At 46.8% G+C, this 23,142-nt stretch overlaps 1 protein-coding gene across 1 annotated transcript in view; it reads left to right on the forward strand.

The window, feature by feature from the left end:
• Positions 1 to 10,083: 10,083 nt before the first annotated feature.
• CLN8 (CLN8 transmembrane ER and ERGIC protein) overlaps positions 10,084 to 23,142 on the forward strand; it is a 22,947-nt gene continuing 9,888 nt past the window's right edge. Inside the window, exon 1 of the mRNA XM_057537405.1 lies at positions 10,084 to 10,294. Within this exon, the coding sequence (XP_057393388.1) occupies positions 10,205 to 10,294 (90 nt within the window). The 5' untranslated portion in view covers positions 10,084 to 10,204. The remainder of the gene's footprint in view (positions 10,295 to 23,142) is intronic.

Below are 23,142 nucleotides of genomic sequence, written 5' to 3' on the forward strand. Positions count from 1 at the left end.
TAGGGAGCGGAAGAAAGGAGGAACGGTCCTCCTCAGAAAGCCTTTTCCCATCGGCAGTAACTGGGTCAAATCGGACAGACCTCGAGTGCCCTGAGGATCTGGAGGCCACTGGGGCATCTCAAGGGAGACGTGGCCAAGGCTTGAGCTGCTTTTTGCTGGCAGAGCCATCAGCCTCGTTCAGGGTTCTGTCGGGTTCCCAGAAGGTCCCATGTGCCTCATCTGGAATCAGCTTGGGAACGTGTGGGCCCCCGGGCTGGCCAGAGTCACCAGCACCTGGTCCAGGGGAGTGGAGGCCTCCAAGAACTTTGGCCAGTGAGGCAGGGACGTGCCCACCTCGGGTGGAGAAGGGCAGCCCCAACGGTTCAGCCTGGGGAGGGCACCTGGACGCCGCACCTCCCCGCCTTTCTGAAAAGTGGGACATTCCTGTCACGTCTCCCAGCAATGGGCCAAATGGCTCCACCCCACGTCTTTGACCTGTGCACGTTTCCCAGGCACCTCCTTTCTTCTCAAAGCCTGAACCGCCGATTTTGTTTTTCTTTTTATTGCAAATTTAACATACTAATCAGGTAGTTGAAGACAGTGGTTTTCAAACACCAGCCCCTGAGGTTCTCCTTTGTTTTTATCTGCATACTTGTTTACACTTGTTTGAAAGTTTTGGTTGAATACAGGGTTCCAAAATTTGAAAATAAAATAGAAAACCTCAAGCGTAAGCAACCAAGACTGTAGCAACTGCTGGTTAGTAGGTACATTTCGCCACCAGGCTGGAGCCGTGGAAGTGGCTTCATCAGCACCCCCTGCACCATTTGTCGTAAAGCTCACGGCGTCAGGTCACATCAGAGCCCTGTGCCTTCACAGCAAGAGCTCCACCTGGTCCCTTGACTAAGTTGATAGTTGTAGTAAGTGTGGGCAGTGGACACGATGCTGGGAAAGGTGCCCTTTTACAGTTTAAGGAAACGCCCTTTAGCACAGAGTGGCTGCAGAGGGTTCTGGAGTCGAATGAGAAGCCCAGCTTCTGTTCCTATATCAGCCGCCACTTCTCTTGACCCCGCGTCTCAGTTTTCTCCCATCCCCGTCGCCCTCACAGACATTTTGTGAAGACTGATGACATTCACGTCCTCTGAGCTCCTTGGAATCAGGTGTGAAAGTGTCCGTTCTTGATAAAGCTGATGCCCACGGCCCCCTTCTGTGTGGCAGATGCTTGCGGAGGTCAAGTCACATCCTGAGCATCTCAGACATGATCAGGACCCCCAAACGCAGCGGTCCCCTCCTGAGAAGGCTGTCTGGGCTTGGCAGGAGGCTGCCAGGAGCTCCATGAAGGCTTGGAAGTGGACAACTACGGGGGGCCTTTCTCCATTTCTTCTGGCTTTGATGGCAAGCGCTTCTAGATGCTTCCACGAACAAGGGTCAGGCACCACCCAGAATGAGGCGATGTTTTCACCACTGCTTAAGCACAGCTTCATCGTAGATGAAATGACGAGCTCTTAAGTGAAACGTGAACGTGAGAAAGAAAAAACAATTTGGAAGCAGAAAGCTGAGCATGTGGGACAGTGCCAAGGACGGAATCAGACATACTGACCAAAATTGCTGAAGGTTTGTGAAGCTGGCCTCTCTGGCCTGGCTTTTGATAATGACCCCCTTCCACACCTCAGAGAACACGAAATGCTCCGTGGGAACGCTCCGAGGAAACTCCATCTCTTCATCCTTGCAACATAGAGAAATCCACATAATTTCCTGAATTGCTGTCCTAACCCTGGCACTTTGATCCAGCATTTAAAGAAATTATTTCAAGTTTCAATCTCAACTCTTGACAGATGACTTCTTTGCAGAGGAAATGTTACCTACGACAACACTACTTTTTAAAAGATTTTGTATATACACACACACAGGTAACAGGGGTTTACCTCCCTACTTTCTTAGATTTTATGTGACTCTTCATCATGGGTGCTTATTCTGAACCTGAAAGCCTCGGGAACGCAAGCGTTCACGTCCTCAGTGGAGGAGACACGACGGTGAAAGGAAAGGTCTCTGCCAGATTTGTGTACACATTTCTGGCTTTCAAGCAGACCAGGGAGAGGATGTCGGTTCGTGCTGGCGAACAGGCAAGAAGGGAGCTCCAAGGCTGTCTGTGGTACCTCACAGGTGCCATTCGCCCGCTCTTTGATTGACACCCCCTGCCCACCTCACCCCGCCACGGCCCAGCCCATCGCTTGACTACGATCACATCACTTAAAGGGCTCAGTACGTCTCTCTCCCTCCACTTTATAACTGGTTTGCCGAATTCAAACAGTTTCCCCTCGCCGGTAGTGAATCCTAGGCTACTTTTGAACTCTTATTTCCAAATGCTGTCACTTTCCTCCCGTGTGGGTCCTCCCCACCCGGAGAGCGGTCCACACACCCACCCCCCCAAGTCACATGCCAAAATACCCAGGTGTGGCCTAAGGACTAAAGGAAATGCCTCCTACAGAAATTCAAGGAATGTTAGAACCAGGAAACTAGCTGTTTAGTTAACGTTTTTAAAAAAAACAAAAAAAAAGTATATAAATATATATATAAATATATATACATATGAAATCACATCAACAATGAGGATGAACAGAGAGTGCCAAAAAGTCAACATCTGTACAAAGTCACTCTTCACTGGAATTAAGCTATTTTATGGAATTCTCTTTCTCATGCTTTTCTGGTTCTTTTGATAAATCCTACTTCCTAGCATGCAGGGTGCCTCCGCGGAATGTACAGGACGCGGTCCACACCGCACTTTCTTTCTTCTTGTCAATAACTTCTTATCAGAATGTTGGTCCTTACTTTAAGGCGCTGAAGGATTGTGTCATTTGGGTTCTTCTTCCTCCTGACTTTTTTTCACTCTCCGCTGATTATAAGAAAAACGCGCTCACCTTTTCTCCTAGGATAACGCCTCTCTCATCTGATTTCTGTATTGCTGATGTTCACCTCCTGTAAATAGTTCTGCAATTAAATTTTTTAAGAAAAGTAATGTCTGCTTGTTACTGGAGTGAATTCTCGTGTGATTTTAAACTCAGAATAATTATATAGACCAAAGAGTTTTAGCCGGAGAACTGCACCCTTCCCCCAGTACATACTTCCTTGTTGAAATAGCCCCACCTCCTCTACCTGCTGAAAAGAAATGGTCATTTATTAAGGCGACAGGTTTCTTACGCATGCAAAAATGGCACAGAGGAAAATGAGCTTAAAACTAGTAAGTACGACGGCAGCTAGTTAATGCTTGTTGTAGATTCTCTTGCGTTGCAGGACAAGAGGCGTGTCAGGGCACGTGTGGGGTCTGCCGCTCAGGCTCAGGGGGCGGGGGATGCTGTGTCCGCGGAACCCGCAGGCCGCCGCGGGGAACAGCCCCCGGGTGGGCGCGGCCTGGGCGCCGCTCTGCCTCGGCAGCTCTTCTCCCATCAGCGTGATCCACGGCACCTGTGCTCCCTCCTCCTGCCTGTTGCCAATTAGTCTCGCTGCCTGCTGGGAATCTCTGCTTCCCCGTGGCTTCCGCCGCCTCCCGGCCTTCGGCCCCTTGGTTTTTGCGGGAGGTCAGTGCAGGCGGCTCCCCCTTTGAGCCTCTCCCTGCAGCCCCCCCAGGAAGCATGGACAGTCTTGGGGGGGCACCCAGGCTCCTCAGCACCTGCCCCATGTTCACCCCGGACTGGCTTCCCGCCTCTTTCCAAACTGCTTTCTGCCTTCCACCCGCTCCGGCCTCGCCGAGGTTTTAAGGTAAGTTGATGGCGGCGGCAAGATGGAGAAAAAAAGTCTCTAGTGACCGTCGGGACGGGTGAGACTGTGGTCTGGTTTCCCTCGGTGAGTTGTGTGCCGTCTGTTGAGAATTCCTGCGGAGGCTCGTTGAGTTCCGCGTAAGGACTGTTGGGGAAACTGAACCCGTTTACGAATCCTTTCCGTTCAACTCGCCTGAGAACAATCATGATTTATAAGTTTTCAGTTAAGAGAAACCATTTCTAAGTAACTGAGAGCACATACCTAATATTTTAGCCTTCACTCACCCTATACTTCTTTCTTTTTTTTTTTTTTTTTTACTACTTTCTCTTGCAGTATAGTTGATTTACAATGTTGTGTTAGTTTCGGGTGTACAGCAAAGTGAATCAGTTATACATACACATATATCTACTCTTTTTTAGATTCTTTTCCCATATAGGCCATTATAGAGTATTGAGAAGAGTTCCCTGTGCTACACAGTAGGTCCTTATTAGTTATTTATTTTATATATCGTAGTGTGTAGATGTCAATCCCAATCTCCCAATTTATCCCTCCCCTCCCCTTACACCCTGGTAACCATAAGTTTGTTTTCTACGTCTGTGACTCTATTTCTGTTTTGTAAATAGGTTCATTTGTACCATTTTTTTAGATTCCACATATAAGCGATAACATATATTTGTCCTTCTCTGCCTGACTTACTTCACTCAGTATGACAATCTCTAGGTCCATCAATGTTACTGCAAATGGCATTATTTCATTATTTTTATGGCTGAGTAATATTCCATTGTATATATGTGGTACATCTTCTTTATCCATTCCTCTGTCGATGGACATTTAGGTTGCTTGCATGTCCTGGCTATTGTACATAGTGCTGCAGTGAACATTGGGGTACATGTATCATTTTGAATTATGGTTTTCTCTGGATATATGCCAGGAGTGGGATTGCTGGGTCATATGATAACTCTATTTTTAGTTTTTTAAGGAACCTCCATACTGTTCTCCATAGTGGCTGTATCAATTTACATTCCCACCAACAGTGCAAGAGGGTTCCCTTTTCTCCACACCCTCTCCAGCATTTATCATTTGTAGATTTTTTGATGATGGCCATTCTGACCGGTGTGAGGTGATACCTCATTGTAGTTTTGATTTGAATTTCTCTAATAATTAGTGATGTAGAGCATCTTTTCAAGTGCTTTTTAGCCATCTGTGTGTCTTCTTTGGAGAAATGTCTATTTAGATCTTCTGCCCATTTGTTGATTGAGTTGTTTGTTTTTTTTGATATTGAGTTGCATGAGCTGCTTGTATATTTTGGAGATGAATCCTTTGTCAGTTGCTTTGTTTGCAAATATTTTCTCCCATTCTGAGGGTTGTCTTTTTGTCTTGTTTATGGTTTCCTTTGCTGTGCAAAAGCTTTTAAGTTTCATTAGGTCCCATCTGTTTATTTTTCCATTTCTCTAGGAGGTGGGTCAAAAATGATCTTGCTGTGATCGATGTCATAGAGTGTTCTGCCTATGTTTTCCTCTAAGAGTTTTATAGTGTCTGGCCTTATATTTAGGTATTTAATCCATTTTGAGTTTATTTTTGTGTATGGTGTTAGGGAGTGTTCTGATTTCATTCTTTTACATGTAGCTGTCCAGTTTTCCCAGCACCACTTATTGAAGAGGCTGTCTTTTCTCCACTGTATATTCTTGCCTCCTTTGTCGTAAATTAGGTGATCACCCTGCTTCTTTCTATAACATACCTATAACTAGCAAAAAGAAAGCTTTATATGTTTTTCTTTTTTAATCCCATAATCCTTCCATGAAAGTTTTAATTTACTCAGCATTTCATTGAAAACTTTACACTTTTATCCACATATGGTTTAACGCTGTTTTCCCAGGTGTCAGTAAAAGTGCATGGAAAGTTGTATGATATTCATTTTAAATGTATTCATATTAGTTCATCAGTTGTAACAAATGTACCACATCCATGAGGATGTTAGCAACAGGGGAACTGGGAGGAGGGGTGAAGAATTATATGGGAACTCTGTACTTTCCACTCGATTTTTCTGTAAACCAAAATGTTCCCCAAAATAGCCTATGAACTAAAACAACAACATCAAAGCAAGAAGCAATGATTGGAAAAGTCAGATGCCACAGTTTGGATGTTTTCAGCTTGTTTTCCATTATTTGAAGTTTTAAATGAGTTGCCTTATGAAAAGTAGGATGTTGGAAAGATTTCTGCTCCTTTTGTTTATTTTTGTTTTGTTAGCTCTTAACTTATCATCAGTTAATACGTTCAGAGAATTGTTACACAGATGCTGTGTCTGGAAAGAAACAAAGGTTTTGGAAGCTTCAAGCTTTGGCCTCCAGACAAATAACACCCCTTCGAATTCCTGGGAGTGCTCCCTACAACTTTTGTGGTACTTTAAAATCGACTAGATGGATTTCCCCCAAACAATTAGAGTCCAGTGCCCATGAAAATCCATTTCCAAACCATCTCATTACACAGCTATGGTCTTCTACAATTGAGAGTGTGAAAATACCCACAACAGGCTTTGCAAAGCCGAGACTCAGGGACGATGCAGACCACATTCAAAACACGGGGACCCTCGTGTGCATCCCCGCGGCCCCCTCTGCCTCTCCCGGGGCCCAGTCTCACAACAGACACCCCGGTGCCGAGAGGCCCCGAGGGACGCCTCCTCTCTCTGAGGCCCAGGTCCTCCAGCCCCTTTCTCCAGTCTCCCCCTGCCGCCCCCTCGGTCTCTCCACATGCAGCCCCTGCTGGAAGCATCCAGCCTCTTCGGGAGCTGAGGTCCTGCCTGTGTCGGCACAACATTTATGCCCTGGGCACCGCGCTGGGGATACTGTCATTTTAAAAGAGAGAGAGAGAGAGTTATGGACCTAACACTTACGTTCAACTACCAGACAGATTTTCTCTCAAAGGGTGTTGGGTCTGTGACAGGTCACAGATTTTCTCTGCTTACAAGCTAGTAACTAGCCTGTTACTGGTTCATCGGCGCTGCTCAAGTACGAAACTTCGTCACTCCCCTCACGGGGAACGGCGTGAGCCCCGGCCTATGGCTCCTTTACCCCGACTTCCGAGGGGCCACGCGAGGTGGCGGGTGGATGTTGTGTGTGCGGCGTTGGTGGCACGGCTGAGGGACGGTGCACTGGGGGCCCTGGTCTCATGGGCAACGCTCAGGAGGGATGCTCTCGGCCCCGCGGGAGACGCTGCCTCGCCCCCCGGGTTGTGGACACAGAGCTGGGCCCTGCGCGATGGCCCCGGAAGCAGCAGTCAGGGCATCGCCCTCATGGCGCGCCCCACACGTGGCGTGGGGGGGACGGGCCTGGAGGGCGGCTTCCCTGCTGTGAGCGTTTGTTCTGCAACTGCCAAGATACCAGGTGCCTGTGCTGAGATCATTCAGCGACAGGTTTTTTTACTCTGTTTCTTCCGTTGCCTTTTCTCTGTTTCAACCCCCACTTTCCCCCCTGATTCCCTTCCTGTGGTCTCTGCCACGGTCGAGTCTGCTGGGCCCCTGTGATCTGAGCCCCAGGGGGAGGCCAGACCTTGCGTGCAGGCCGGGTCAGCTGGCCCCAAGCTGGCAAGGCTCCCACACCACGCGGGTGGGAGAGGCTCCTTGGAGAGAACAACTCTTACTCACATGTGATTTTCCTTCATAAACATTACAGTCTCATCCTGATGAATCTTTGACCTTCTGTGGTGCCCCCCAAATTCTCCACGTCCAGCCTTTCTAGGTGATCCCGTGCTCACTCAGGATATTGGACCTGTAATTTTGTAAAAACTTAGGAAATGTTTCAAATGTTCAGCTCTCGTAAGAGCTTGTTTTAACTATGCAAAGAAGAAAGTAGTTTCGTAAGATACTAAACCAAGCAAAGTTGTAGAGCCTTCCACAGCCCTCATCCCCACAGCAGTCTCCCTGGGAAATAGCGTCAGGGCACCCCCATTTGAAGCAGGATGGATGGAAGCTTCCCAGGGTGACCCAGGGACTTGGCTTTTGAGGTTAGCAATTTGCTGCACACACGCAAGGCTGCTTCCTCCATAATAACCAAGAAGAGACTGGACAGGTGTCTTCATTTGAATTAAGTAACTGACACCCAGCAAATCTGCTTGGCATACTTATGCATAATAAGGAGCTGCACACACCACAACTTCAGCAACAACTCATTACGGTTGCTGGGGATACAGGGGTATTTTTGGCTGCAGTGAATGGAGCTGGATTCGCCAGATCACAGGTGAAGAGCATTGCAGCTCAAGGATCGTCCACTAGAGGGCAGCAGGCCTCCTGAGGCTCAGCTGTAAACACTGAAATTAAACACTGATTTTTTAGTTAAATACATAAAGCCAGTGTCATTTTTATATCGATCTTTGTTCAAGGATGTTGAATAAACAGGGGTTGGTAAAACAACATTATACTTCAAAATGTGAGCAGTTTGATACAAGCTGTCAAAGTTATAGTCACCTGGAAAACGTTAAATAAGGATTATATTCTGTAACTAGCAATTCTCTAAACTAACAGGAGATACTCAGAAAGCAAACCCCATGTTGGATTAATAAGAAAATTAATACGATCGGTAGAGTAGGAAACGACAAATCTTTTATTTTAATCCCTAGTCAAAATCAACCAGTAACTGTTGCCTCTAACCAGCCATGTCTTGTGCAGAAAATATTTATCAGTTGACACTGGGCCAAAGTGTTCACCCCACAGGGTCTCTTCCATGAACAGCCCTCTTACTCCTGCTGCAGAGAGAGCGTCTCTGGGCAGAAGGCATTGTAGATGGAGATGAATCGGGCACCCACGCTGTCCAAAGCTAGTCGGGGAGTTTGCACAGTACCTTGTGGGTTATATATTTCACAGATTTAATTCTTGTTTTTTTAAAAAGATTAATTAATTTATTTATTTTTGGCTGCGTTGGGTCTTCGTTGCTGCACACAGGCTTTCTCTAGTTGTGGCGAGCGGGGGCTACTCTTCGTTGTGGTGCGCGGGCTTCTCATTGCGGTGGCTTCTCTTGCTGCGGAGCACGAGCTCTAGGCACGCAGGCTTCAGTAGTTGTGGCACGTGGGCTCAGTACTTGTGGCTCGCGGGCTCTAGAGCGCAGGCTCAGTAGTTGTGTGTGGCGCACGGGCTTAGTTGCTCTGTGGCATGTGGGATCTTCCCGGACCAGGGCTCGAACCCATGTCCCCTGCATTGGCAGGCGGATTCTTAACCACTGTGCCACCAGGGAAGTCCACAGATTTAATTTTTGTTTTAACTCATAAACTATTTCACTATTTCAAGTCCACATTCATGTTTCAATTTTTTTTTCTTTTTTTAAAATTGGAGCATAGTTGATTTACAATGTTGTGTTAGTTTCAGGTATACAGCAAAGTGTTTCAGTTATACATACACATGTATCTATTCTTTTTCAGATTCTTTTCCCATTTAGATTATTACAGAATATTGAGTGGAGTTTCCTGTGCTATACAGTAGGTCCTTGTTCATGTTTCAAATGTTTTAATCATTCTACAGTTCGGGGGAAGAAATGAAAAAAAAGGGAAACGGGTGGAGAGGGTAGAGAGCGGATGTAGGCACAAAATGGGAAAGGTTAGGATAACACCCAGGTCCTGTTTTACCTGAGCCCAGGCTGGGTCTCAAGGCCAGAGATTAACAAGGACCATTCCCCACTCTAATTTGGTTGCTTTGTTCTTGTAAAAGAAGAAAAATTAGAACTCCTAAGGAATTGTGCTGAGCCTTAAGGTAACATAGGTGACACAGCTGAGTCCCCTCCGGCAGGTGCTCAGCACCCCACAGCTGGTCCCGTAGGCTCACCCCCTCACCTAACCTCCTCCGCCCTCTGCGAGCCTGTGCCCCCAGCCCCGGGGCTCTGACTGCACGGTCGGGCTGATCCTTCACTGACTTACTTGCTGCCACAATTTGAGCACGTTAATCTCTGAGCTCGCATTCCTCCAGTACGTCTGAACCAAGCATACAAAGTAATTTCCAATTCACGATTCTAAACACAAAACATATGCGCTATTCACTATCTGAATAGTTCACCAAAAACAAGATACAAAAACCCTGAAACCCAGCCCCTGACTGGATTAAATCCTGACTGGATTAAAACGATTCGCCCCACCCACATGCCTGCCAAGAGTGAAAGAAAAATACATCCAGATCCTCAAACTATCTCTACAATATTTTCAGATGCAGTAATCAACATTCAGTTAAAAATTTATTGGCAGAGATAATACCAGAAAAATATTATCAGAAACCAAGAGATAAGAACAGACAGTAGAAGCAGTTTCATGGGAAATTACAGGATCAGAGTTATGAGATGTTGCTTAAAAAGTCATGTGATTCTGTGTTCAGAGCAGATGGAGAGTCTCACTAGAGAAGTGAAAATCATATACATAGAATCACGTGGAAATTCTAGAAAGAAAAAATGTAATAACCGAAAATGAGAACTCTAAGGCCGATTACATGTAGCAAAGAAGAATGTATAGGGTCGCAGACACGCGGAGAAGGGGGATGTGGAGCGGAGCAGAGCGTGAGGGCCACCGCGAGGCAACAGGACCAGGCGAGCAGGTGAGATGTGCATGTGATTGGGGTCCCGCAAGAGTAGGAGGAGAAAACGGCCGATGACATCCTGAAAACCCAATCAAAGGCGTGAAGCTACAAGAAGCACCTGCACTACTAAGACGGGTAAATAGAAGTCGCACCTGGGCGACCTCAGTCAGACCGCAGGAAAGCAAAGACAGGGAGAAAAGTCTCAGCTGCCAGAAGGTACTTCGGGGGGCGGGTAGGGCAAGAGGGGGTCCCAGTTAACTGTGCTTCCCTCCCCTTCTCCTCCTTCCCCATCCCCCTCCCACCCCACTCCCCCCAGCTGAGCGAGCGCTGGGTGTGGTCCCTGTGTCCCTGCCGCCTCCCCCCAGGGTTGGCGCCTCCCCCTCCTCTCCTGGGGTGAGCCCAGCTCCGCCCAGCCTGGGGTCCGAGGCGGCACACGGCGGCGGGGTGGGCCGCGCTCCGCGGTTGTGCCGCCGCTTCCGGCTGGGGGCGTGGGGAGGGCTGGCGACCCAGCAGTTCGGTCACAGACGCGAGCTGCGCAGAAACACTCGAAGGTCCTGGGTTTGCCAGGGGCTGGCGGGGAGAGGCGTGGGCGTGAGTGTTTCACTGGGGCAGAGCGTCAGTTCGGGAGGATGGAGAGTCGTAGGGATGGTGGGCACAGGGGAGGGGTCACGTCACGGGAGAAGGTGCGGAGTCGGGGGCCGGGCCGCCGGGCTTGGCGGGGACCTCTGACACCCCGGCACAGGGAGCGAAGTGCAGGCGTGACCTGTGAGCGCCAAAGCTCTCCCTAAAGAGCAAGGAGAAAAAAAAAAAACCTCAAGAAAAGCCAAACAGCTTCTCGGGGCCCCGAGCCGGGCACACAGGAAGCACCGAGTGACATTGGGTGAGCCCTGGTGACTTAGTGGCGAAATGCATCGTCCTTCTTCTCCAGGATGATGAAATGTTTTCCCCAAGTAGACCGAGCCCTGCGGTGGATAGAGGTGGTGGAGGCACTCCCTAACTCTAACCCTCGTGGCCGAGATGCAGCCCCGGGGCACGCGGCTGCTCAGAGTCAGCGCTGCTGGAAACTCTTCTTTCACTTCTGGACCCGTGTTGCTGTTGGAACTCCCAGGTGACGGCCCAGACGTCAGGCTGCGCCTGCCTGCTCCGGCTTCCTTGTGGGTTGTTTTGATGCTTGAAGGGGTTTAAATCTTAAGTCTCTGATAGTTTGTAAGAACATCGCATGGCACTCCCTCCAACCTAGTACTTTCTGCAGAACAAAACCACTGCAAAACAAAACCAAAGTCCCGACTCGGTAGTTCCAAACATTTTTCGAGGGTGACGGCGACCTCGGCTGTGGCCTCAGCTGTCGTCACTCTGGGGTGACCCTGTGGCCGGATTACCGGCCACAGCTCTCTGTGCCCCCAGCTCTCTGTGTTCGGTGCCTACAGGGTACCTGGGGACCCACACGCTGGAGTTGAAGCTCCACCAAAACACAGGGACATTCCCGACATTCCACACGTGGGGCGGAGGCTCCCCGCCGCCTTGAGCTGCCTGCTGTCCCCTCCTGAGTGGCGAGTCGCCTGGGATAACTGCTGAGAAGACACTGTTCTCAGGAAAGCCCCATTCCTGCACTTTCTCTTCTCCTTTCTGCTCGCGCCCACCCCGAACTTTTCCTCTTGTTCTGCCTCAAACCCCAAAGGAAGAGAACTGACCACCTAGAGGGGTGGGATAGGGAGGGTGGGAGGGAGGCTTAAGAGGGAGGGGATATGGGGACATATGTGCGCATATAGCTGATTCACTTTGTCATACAGCAGAAACTAACACAACAATGTAAAGCAACTATACTCCAATAAAGATGTTAAAAAAAAAAAAAAAAGAAAGAAAGGAAGGATACCGAGGCCGATAGGGAGGAAAAGAGGACAGGACAGGAATCCCTAACGTCCCCCCAGACATGAGAGGTTGTAGGACCACAAACCAGAATCTCTCCTCCCCTCCCAGGACTGACTGCAAAGTGCTTCCTGCTTGCACCAGCCGGAATTACCGGCCACCCTCCCCTGCCCCCAGATGTGATTACAGGCCCCCCCCCACCAGCTTATGACTGTGAGTCATGTCTCTGCTGACTCCTCGGAACCAGCCAGAGACGAGCACGCCCTCTTGCCTGGCTGCCTCATGGCCCAGCTGGGTGAACCAGGCCCTGGTACTCACAACAACCCCGGGCAACGCGTTCATGCATGAATTATTTTCATATAAAATGAAATTCCAAGGATATTTGGAATTGACTTAAATTTCTATGAATTCTATATAGTCCAAGGATATGGTGCAGTAGTTAAATGTTCTGAAGGTGAAACCATGAAATTGAAACACAGTCTTGATGCTTCTAAGGTTTGCCAAATGCATGCAGCCATGAAAATTCAGTGGTAAAGCTAGTCTCCTGGGTATGAAAGCTTTGTTCGCAGCAGCATCTAGTGATGAGTCGATGGAATGAGGCCTTAAGAGACGGGATGTGGATTAGGTGGGATCCCTGGGTTTCTGTGAAGGATCCCGTTACAGGTTGAATTGCCCCCCCTACCCCCCAGAATAGATATGTTGGGTCCTAACCCCTGGCACCTCAGAATGTGACCTTATTTAGAAGTAGGGTCTTTATAGAGGTAATCAAGTTAAAATGAAGTCATTAGGGTGGGTCCTAGTGCAATATGACACGTGTCCTTATGAAAAGGGGGTCTGGACACAGCACGGAGGAGGGCACACACAGGGACACAGCACGTGAGGATTGGCAGTGTGCTGCCACCAGCCTCCCCTGCGCCTCCCAAGGGAGCTCGGCCCCCAGAGCTGTGAGAAAATAAATCCCTGTTGCTCTAAGCCGCCCGGTTGTAGCACTTGGTTACAGCAGCCCCAGGACACCGACAGGACCCTAAAGTGAGAGGGACTGTGTCCTGAGTGCAGGCGGGCCGGCCTGAGCCTGCATCCCGGCTGGCCACTTCTCAGCAGTGTGAACACACAATTTCTCTGCACTGATTTCCTTATTGTATGCTGATATTATACATACACATTCTACATAGAATGACAGATACAGACAGAGATGTGGTCATGCATACACGATGGCTGCACCCATGTCTTAGCTCCGGCTGCTGTAACTACCCCAGAGGCGGGGGGCTTCAACGGCAGACGTTTACTGCTCACATTCTGGAGGCTGGACGTCCAGATCCCGTGTCTGGTGAGGACAGACAGACCCCCTTCCAGGTTCATCGATGGCATCTTCTCCCTGTGTCCTCAGGTGGCAGGGAAGGGATGGGGGTGGGGAGAGAGAGCTCTTATCAGGGCACTGGTCCCATCACGGGGGCTCCACCCTCGTGACCTCATCGCCTCCCAAAGGCCCCCTCCCAACACCACCACCTTGGGGATTACGAGTCCACGTATGAACTTTGGGGACACGCACACTCAATCTATAGCAGGCCGTATGGGATAAATGGGTAGAGGGGCCTCTTTTTCTCCTGGACCAGGAGCTCTTGGGAGGCAGTGAGTGATGCCGAATCATCACTTCACGTTTCCACCCCAGCGACGGCCTAACCAGCCCGTAGTGGACCCTGAGCGAGGGTCTGAGCCGCTGGGCTCAACCGTAACCCTCACACGGAACCCCTGCGACCACCCGGAGCACCCTGCACGGGGCCCGGGGTGCAGCGCCTGCAGGGACGCCCTACACAGATATGGTTGTCTGGCCCCAAGGTGCTTTATGTGCGGAGTTTACAATGTAATGTTTAAATTCTTCCGTGTCCCACATGACTGAGCTCAGAGTGATTTAGCCTAAAACAGGAGTCTTTCCACAGATCCAGACAGCCCCCCGCCCTCCCCCACCCGACAGGTCCCCAGTGGCGCCCAGATTCGTCACATAGCCCCCCCCAGCTGCACCCCAGTTCCAGGCCAGCCTTGGGTGCCCCACAGTCTTCTCCTGCTTCCTGCTTGTTGATAATTTAATGTCTGTTACCAAAATGGTCATTAAGAAGCTAAATTAAAGCCTGGATTTGAGATGGATGGTGTCAGCGTCTGGGTAGCACCCCGTCCCAGATTCACGGATGAGCCTTTGCATCATTGGCTCATGGGTTTAATTCACAGAAAGAACTTTCAAGGCAGCTTGACTTGAATTTACAAGTTGTATGTCAACAGGAGACAGGAGGACAGAAGCTCTGCAGACCTTATCTGTTCCTCTTTTCCTTTTTTTTTTTTTTTTAACATCTTTACTGGAGTATAATTGCTTTACAATGGTGTGTTAGTTTCTGCTGTATAACAAAGTGAATCAGCTATATGTATACATATATCCCCATATCCCCTTCCTCTTGCGTCTCCCTCCCACCCTCCATATCCCACCTCTCTAGATGGTCACAAAGCACCAAGCTGATCTCCCTGTGCTATGTGGCTGCTTCCCACTAGCTATCTATTTTACATTTGGTAGTGTATATACGTCCATGCCACTCTCTCACTTTGTTCCAGCTTACCCTTCCCCCTCCCCGTGTCCTCAACTCCATTCTCTACATCTAAGTCTTTATTCCTGTCCTGCCCCTAGGTTCTTCAGAACCACTTTTTTTTTTTGGATTCCACATATATGTGTTAGCATACGGTATTTGTTTTTCTCTTTCTGACTTACTTCACTGTGTATGACAGACTCTAGGTCCATCCACCTCACTACAGATAACTCAATTTCGTTTCTTTTTATGGCTGAGTAATATTCCATTGTATATATGTGCCACATCTTCTTTATCCATTCGTCTGTCGATGGGCACTTAGGTTACTTCCATGTCCTGGCTATTGTAAATAGTGCTGCAATGAACATTGGGGTGCATGTGTCGTTTTGAATTATGGCTTTCTCAGGGTATATGCCCAGTAGTGGGTTTGCTGGGTGATATGGTTATTCTATTTTTAGTTTTTTAAGGAACCTCCATACTGTTCTTCATAGTGGCTGTATTAATTTACATTCCCACCAACAGTGCAAGAGGGTTCCCTTTTCTCCACATCCTCTCCAGCATTTGTTGTTTGTAGATTTTCTGATGATGCCCATTCTAACTGGTGTGTGGTGATACCTCATTGTAGTTTTGATTTGCATTTCTCTAATAATTAGTGATGTTGAGCAGCTTTTCATGTGCTCCTTGGCCATCTGTATGTCTTCTTTGGAGAAATGTCTATTTAGGTCTTCTGCCCATTTTTGGATTGGGTTGTCTGTTTTTTTAATATTGAGTTGCATGAGCTGTTTATATATTTTGGAGATTAATCCTTTGTCCGTTGATTCGTTTGCAAATATTTTCTCCCATTCTGAGGGTTGTCTTTTCATCTTGTTTGTAGTTTCATTTGCTTTGCAAAAGCTTTTAAGTTTCATTAGGTCCCATTTGTTTATTTTTGTTTTTAATTTCCATTTCTCTAGGAGGTGGGTCAAAAAGGATCTTGCTGTGATTTACATCAAAGTGTGTTCTGCCTATGTTTTCCTCTAAGAGTTTTATAGTGTCTGACCCTACATTTAGGTCTTTAATCCATTTTGAGTTTATTTTTGTGTGTGGTGTTAGGAAGTGTTCTAATTTCATTCTTTTACATGTAGCTGTCCAGTTTTCCCAGCACCACTTATTGAAGAGGTTTTATGGTGTCTGGCCTTACATTTAGGTCTTTAATCCATTTGGAGTGTATTTTTGTGTATGGTGTTAGGAAGTGTTCTAATTTCATTCTTTTACATGTAGTTGTCCAGTTTTCCCAGCACCACTTATTGAAGAGGCTGCCTTTTCTTGCCTCCTTTGTCAAAGATAAGGTGACCATATGTGCATGGGTTTATCTCTGGGCTTTCTATCCTGTTCCATTGATCTGTATTTCTGCTTTTGTGCCAGTACCATACTGTCTTGATTACTGTAGCTTTATAGTATAGTCTGAAGTTAGGGAGCCTGATTCCTCCAGCTCCGTTTTTCTTTCTCAAGATTGCTTTGGCTATTCGGGGTCTTTTGTGTTTCCATACAAATTGTGAAACTTTTTGTTCTAGTTCTGTGAAAAATGCCATTGGTAGTTTGAAAAGGATTGCACTGAATCTGTAGATTGCTTTGGGTAGTAGAGTCATTTTCACAATGTTGATTCTTCCAATCCAAGAACATGATATATCTCTCCATCTGTTTGTATCATCTTTAATTTCTTTCATCAATGTCTTATAGTTTTCTGCACACAGGTCTTTTCTCTCCTTAGGTAGGTTTATTCCTAGGTATTTTATTCTTTTCATTGCAGTGGTAAATGGGAGTGTTTCCTTAATTTCTCTTTCAGATTTTTCATCATTAGTGTATAGGAATGCAAGAGATTTCTGTGCATTAATTTTGTATCCTGCTACTTTACCAAATTCATTGATTAGCTCTAGTAGTTTTCTGGTAACATCTTTAGGATTCTCTATGCATAGTATCATGTCATCTGCAAACAGTGACAGTTTTACTTCTTCTTTTCCCATTTGAATTCCTTTTATTTCTTTTTCTTCTCTGATTGCTGTGGCTAAAATTTCCAAAACTATGTTGAATAATAGTGGTGAGTGTGGGCAACCTTGTCTTGTTCCTGATCTTAGAGGAAATGGTTTCAATTTTCCACCATTGAGAACAATGTTGGCTGTGGGTTTGTCATATATGGCCTTTGTTATGTTGAGGTAAGTTCCCTCTATGCCTACTTTCTGGAGAGCTTTTATCATAAATGGGTGCTGAATGTTGTTGAAATCTTTTTCTGCATCTATTGAGATGATCATATGGTTTTTATTCTTCAATTTGTTAATATGGTATATCACATTGATTGATTTGCGTATATTGAAGAATCCTTGCATTCCTGGGATAAACCGCACTTGATCATGGTGTATGATCCTTTTTATGTGCTGTTGGATTCTGTTTGCTAGTATTTTGTTGAGGATTTTTGCATCTGTGTTCATCAGTGATATTGGCCTGTAGTTTTCTTTTTTTGTGACATATTTGTCTGGTTTTGGTATCAGGGTGATGGTGGCCTCATAGAATGGGTTTGGGAGTGTTCCTCCCTCTGCTATATTTTGAAAGAGTTTGAGAAGGATAAGTGTTAGCTCTTCTCTAAATGTTTGATAGAATTCGCCTGTGAAGCCATCTGGTCCTGGACTTTTGTTTGTTGGAAGATTTTTAAACACAGTTTCAATTTCAGTGCTTGTGATTGGTCTGTTCTTATTTTCTATTTCTTTCTGGTTCAGTCTTGGAAGGTTGTGCTTTTCTAAGAATTTGTCCATTTCTTGCAGGTTGTCCATTTTATTGGCATATAGTTGCTTGTAGTAATCTCTCATGATCCTTTGTATTTCTGCAGTGTTAGTTGTTACTTCTCCTTTTTCATTTCTAACTCTGTTGATTTGAGTCTTCTCCCTTTTTTTCTTGATGAGTCTGGCTAATGGTTTATCAATTTTGTTTATCTTCTCAAAGAACCAGATTTTAGTTTTATTGATCTTTGCTATTGTTTCCTTCATTTCTTTTTCATTTATTTCTGATCTGATCTTTATGATTTCTTTCCTTCTGCTAACTTTGGGGTTTTTTTGTTCTTCTTTCTCTAATTGCTTTAGATGTAAGTTTAGGTTGTTTATTTAAGATTTTTCTTGCTTCCTGAGGTGGGATTGTATTGCTATAAACTTCCCTCTTAGAATTGCTTTTGCTGCATCCCATAGGTTTTGGGTCCTCATGTTTTCATTGTCATTTGTTTCTAGGTATTTTTTGATTTCCTCAGTGATGTCTTGATTATATAGTAGCATAATGTTTAGCCTCCATGTGTTTGTATTTTTTACAGTTTTTTTCCCTGTAATTGATATCTAGTCTCATAGCATTGTGGTTGGAAAAGATACTTGATATGATTTCAATTTTCTTAAATTTACCAAGGCTTTATTTGTGACTAAGATATCACCATTCATGGAGAATGTTCCATGAGCGCTTGAGAAGAAAGTGTATTCTGTTGTTTTTGGATGGAATGTCCTAAAAATATCAATTAAGTACATCTTCTCTAATGTGTCATATAAAGCTTCTGTTTCCTTATTTATTTTCATTTTGATGATCTGTCCATTGGTGAAAGTGGGGTGTTAAAGTCTCCTACTATGATTGCGTTACTGTCGATTTCCCCTTTTATGGCTGTTAGCATTTGCTTTATGTATTGAGGTGTGCCTATGTTGGGTGCATAAATATTTACAATTGTTATATCTTCTTCTTGGATTGATCCCTTTATCACTATGTAGTGTCCCTCTTTGTCTCTTGTAATAGTCTTCATTTTAAAGTCTACTTTGTCTGATATGAGAATTGTTCTTCCAGCTTTCTTTTGATTTCCATCTGCATGGAATGTCTTTTTCCATCCCTTCACTTTCAGTCTGTATGTGTCCTTTGGTCTGAAGAGGGTCTCTTGTAGACAGCATATATATGGGTCTTATTTTTTGTATCCATTCAGCCAATCTGTGTCTTTTGGTTGGAACATTTAATCCATTTACATTTAAGGTAGTTATCGACATGTATGTTCCTATTACCATTTTCTTAATTGTTTTGGGTTTGTTTTGTTAGGTCTTTTCCTTCTCTTGTGTTTCCTGCCTAGAGAAGTTCCTTTAGCATTTGTTGTAAAGCTGGTTTGGTGGTGCTGAATTCTCTTAACTTTTGCTTGTCCTGCATGGTTTACATGTGGTCTGCTCAGCCTGGGAGGAGCAGTCCTCCCTGGTCACACCCCCCCAAGATATCAAAGCATCGTAAATACAGACAATAAAAACATCCTTAATACACAAACACAACGCTTTAAACCAAGATTGACTTTCTCAATCGAGAATACATTCTGTTTTATAGCAATATCTCTTCTTCTTTTGGAATGGATCAGGGTTAACTGAAATGGCTGTGGTTACTTGTTCCCTTTAATTAATATTCTTAGAGCACATGCTGAAAAAAATGTTTATGAAACAAACTTTATAATCTAAAGCATTATCTACATGGGTATTATTGTTTTCTACAATATAGTAACCACCCTGAGCTTAGGCCCTGTCTCTTCTGTCTTCTCTCGGGGTTAATATTTATTGGTAGAAAAGAACAAAAGACCAGTCGGCAGTGTGCAGAAGTAAAGCCGCCCTGTCTGCACTTTTGTTGGAAAATGTGACTCTTAGGTCAGCACGTGTCAATGTCACCCCAACACGGTGAGTTTTACCTGGTGAAGGCGAGACCATATCCTGTCAGACCCACTGAAGGCTTTGTCCTAAGTCTTGCTGCCTCTCTTTACCTTCAAACGACTTACACTTAACAGGTTTGCCAACTGGGCTCCGGTTTGGATGTGGTGCCAGGCCACCCTGCCCCACGCCAGGTGTGACCACGGCCCAGGTGTGACGTGTGGGCATCCTGTGGTCCTCGTGCTGGGTGACTCTTGTGCAGAGTGACCCAGACCTTGTTTGTAACATGCCTCACGCCTATCAAGTAATTATTAAGACCAGAGTAGCTCTGCCCTGGTCTTACTGAGCAGAGGATGTCGTGAGAAGAAGTGATTGTCTGGTTATCGGTGGCCCTCAGTCCATGGTGAGCTGGAGAGCCTTGGGATCTGGCTCCTTCACAACTACTTTGGTTCAGTGACTTTAACAAGAGAGAAAGACCTGAGAATCGGGAGTGTGTTTCCTAATTGCTGTTGATGGTTTCTGGTCAGCTGATCCGAAGTCTCACATCCTTGTCTCTGCATCATACAGGGCAGTTCCCAGGGAGGAAAACTGGAAACTAGGTTTTCGTCGTTTGGCGATTTCACAAATGTCCCATCTCAGTGTGTGGCTTTTTGGATCTGCCTACCTTACAACATTCTACCTGACATTTTGGAAACACTAAAGTCCATTTTCCTTTATATGCCTATATATTTGATCTGTGTATCACATTGTGCTGTGTTTGGAGGGTGGGGGAAGGGAGGGCGAATTTTGAGCCTGTACATTTGTTTCTAAGATAGTAACCGAGGTGAACGATCAAGGGTATTAATCTCTCTGTGGATATGAATTAAGCATTTCTCAAAGTTGCACTTGACCCTCCAGGTCACCTGAATACCATCTGGTACCAACCCAAGAGATGGAACTGGACCGACTAGTTTGGAGGCCTCTCTGCAGGGTTTCAGTTTGTAACTGGGGCACTTTCCCCCCCGGCCCCCCCATGGCTGACATTTCTCTGTTGAGAGCTCTGCCCAATGCATCATCGTAGTGCGTGTAGCATTACTTCCGGCCCCAACCCACTAGATGCCCATGGCACCTCCGCCCCACCCCCACCGGCTGTGAAAACCAAAAATGTCCAGACTTGGCCCTGAGGGAGGTGGTCTAGCTAAGGATGCACTCTGGTGGACCCCACAAGCACAGCCTGGCTCTGTAGCCCTTGAACCAATATAATCTTATCGAGGCGTTTTTAAAAACTGGTTGTGGGGGCTTCCCTGGTGGCGCAGTGGTTGAGAATCCGCCTGCCAATGCAGGGGACACGGGTTCGAGCCCCGGTCTGGGAAGATCCCACATGCCACGGAGCAACTGGGCCCGTGAGCCACAATTACTGGGCCTGCGCGTCTGGAGCCTGTGGTCCGCAACAAGAGAGGCCGCGACAGTGAGAGGCCCGCGCACCGCGATGAAGAGTGGTCCCCACTCGCCGCAACTGGAGAAAGCCCTCGCACAGAAACGAAGACCCAACACAGCCATAAATTAATAAATTTTAAAAAAAAATGCCACCTCAAAAAATGCCACACACACAAAAAAAAAAAACTGGTTGTTCCTGTGTTTGGCCAACTGAGATTTAAGGATTCTTTGTGTGCCAAGATAATTACAGCCATTAGCTTCAAGGTCATCATTTGCAACAGAGAGAACCCGGCCCTGACTTATATGACACTCAAGGAGCAGAAGCCTTGATGCTGGAAGAGATGTTAGACCAATCTCATCTTTTCATGTTTGTGGCTCAGAGAGGTTAATCCACCCTTCCAGGGTTACAAGCCAGTAGGAGTAAAATCTGGAAGAGTTGAGCCCCCAGTCTGAGCCTTTAGCACATTTTGAGACTCTTGGATCCAAGCCATAGGCACCATGTTTTGTGGTTCAAAATATGTTTTTCAGAAAAAGAAATGGACTTCATGAATACTCATAGGAGCAGGAATGATTCTAAGAAGACACGTTTTTCTAGGAAAAATGTTTTTTCTTTCCCGGAAGCTTTCATTTTGCCACAGTTGTGAAGGAAAGTGTTTTCATGGCACTAGTTAAAGCACAGTCAGGCAGCTCTAATTCAGGGCACCACGGAGACCAGCATCACGGGGTGTAGGGACCAGCACGGGGCCTGCGGGGGTTGGGGGTGGGGAGGGGGACTGGCTCAGCTCCGAATACAACAGGGACGAGTGGGGATCACAGCCAAGGCTCAGGGTGTGTGTCTGGGGCGGGTGGTGGACTGGACATGACTAGGAGCAAACGTCAAAGCCAGGGGCATTCGGAACAGGATGGCCCCAGCAGGACACTTGCTGAAGGCAAGCTCAGGTGATCACACAGCGAGGTGGGGCAGGAGGAATTTGATCAGATATCCAGGGGTGGGGGGGGAGGGCGGTTTTGCTAAAGTTGAACTAACCACGCAGGGACAGACCCAAGGTCAGGCCTTGAGGACGGAGAGAAGCCCAGCTAGCTCTGGGTCAGGGAGAGAGACCCCGCTCACTGGTATTCAGAAATCCAGAGGCCTGTGCTTGTTTATGACCCATGGTCCGCAGATGGCGAGCCTGGGTTCCAGGGCTTTAAACTGCTGTTTGGAAGCAGGGTGTGAGGAACATCTGCGCTCCAGAGCCAGCCATGCTCTCTTCTGAGTAACTCCCGGGTTTAAAACTGGGGAGACCCCTCCCTCCCTCACCAGCTTGTTTCTTAGAAAGAAATGGGCACAGAGGAGAAATCGCACCACCCCTCTGCTAATGTCTTTTAAAAGCCTGTCTTTTCTTGATTAAACAAACAATGAGCCTGTATTACTTATACGATCAAAAAAAAGAGATGCCGTCCTGGCCACCTCCTCTAAAAGGTGAGTTTTTAGTCCTCTTCTCCAAGTCCTCATGGCGTAAAACCCCAAAACTCAGCCTCATCCTGAGCTGCTGTAGGAAGCAGGATGAGTCACAGCCTCACCGACGTAAACCTCAGTTTCCTCATCTAAGACACATGGGTAAGAGCGTCCAAGAGCGTGCCGTGCAGCTGAGGTGGGACTGGACCATTTACAGAAAGGGCTTAGCTTGATGTCACACACACAGTGACCTTGCTGTCGGGCAGGGAGAGGGATGGAGCCGGGAGGAGATGGACCTCGGGAGGCCAGTGGCCAGGCTGGAAACATGGGTGCCTCATTGGGGATGACAGGTTGTGAGCAGGAATCAGGGTGCATTTCATTCAAAGTCTTCTCAGTTCTGCTGGGTTATGTATCACCAGTTATACCTGTAAATTTTGAAAAAAATGATGGTTTTTATCAGGATGCTTTAAAGAGAGCAGAGCAGAAAGACACAATCCTTGAACAAGCTGAGGAATTTACCGCCTGCAGGACTAAGCAGGTCATCACCTGACCCTCCCGAGCCCCAGTTCCTCCTTTGAAAGGCGGGCCTGGGCACCACAGAGAAACAGAATGAAGGCAGGCACCGTGGAGGTGGTGGCACCGCGAGCGTTTACGCCTATTTTCACAGGACACTTAGGACTCGGGGTTTAGCCTCAACCTAGACGAGAATCAGAAAAGCAGCCTAATTTGAGCCCGAATGTAAACCTCCCCAATGCGCTGAATTTTCAAGGGGCGTTGATAATTTAAACACCTATTTCGTCCTCAGAGAAGTCCTGAGAGGTAGCTGAAGCAGTGGTTCTCCGCACCACCTCACAGGCAAGGGGACAGCACAAAACAAGCGAGTCTCAGGGCTGTCATGCTTTTAAT

This window comes from Balaenoptera acutorostrata, chromosome 21 (genome assembly GCF_949987535.1).
Source record: "Balaenoptera acutorostrata chromosome 21, mBalAcu1.1, whole genome shotgun sequence".
Classification (NCBI taxonomy): domain Eukaryota; kingdom Metazoa; phylum Chordata; class Mammalia; order Artiodactyla; family Balaenopteridae; genus Balaenoptera; species Balaenoptera acutorostrata.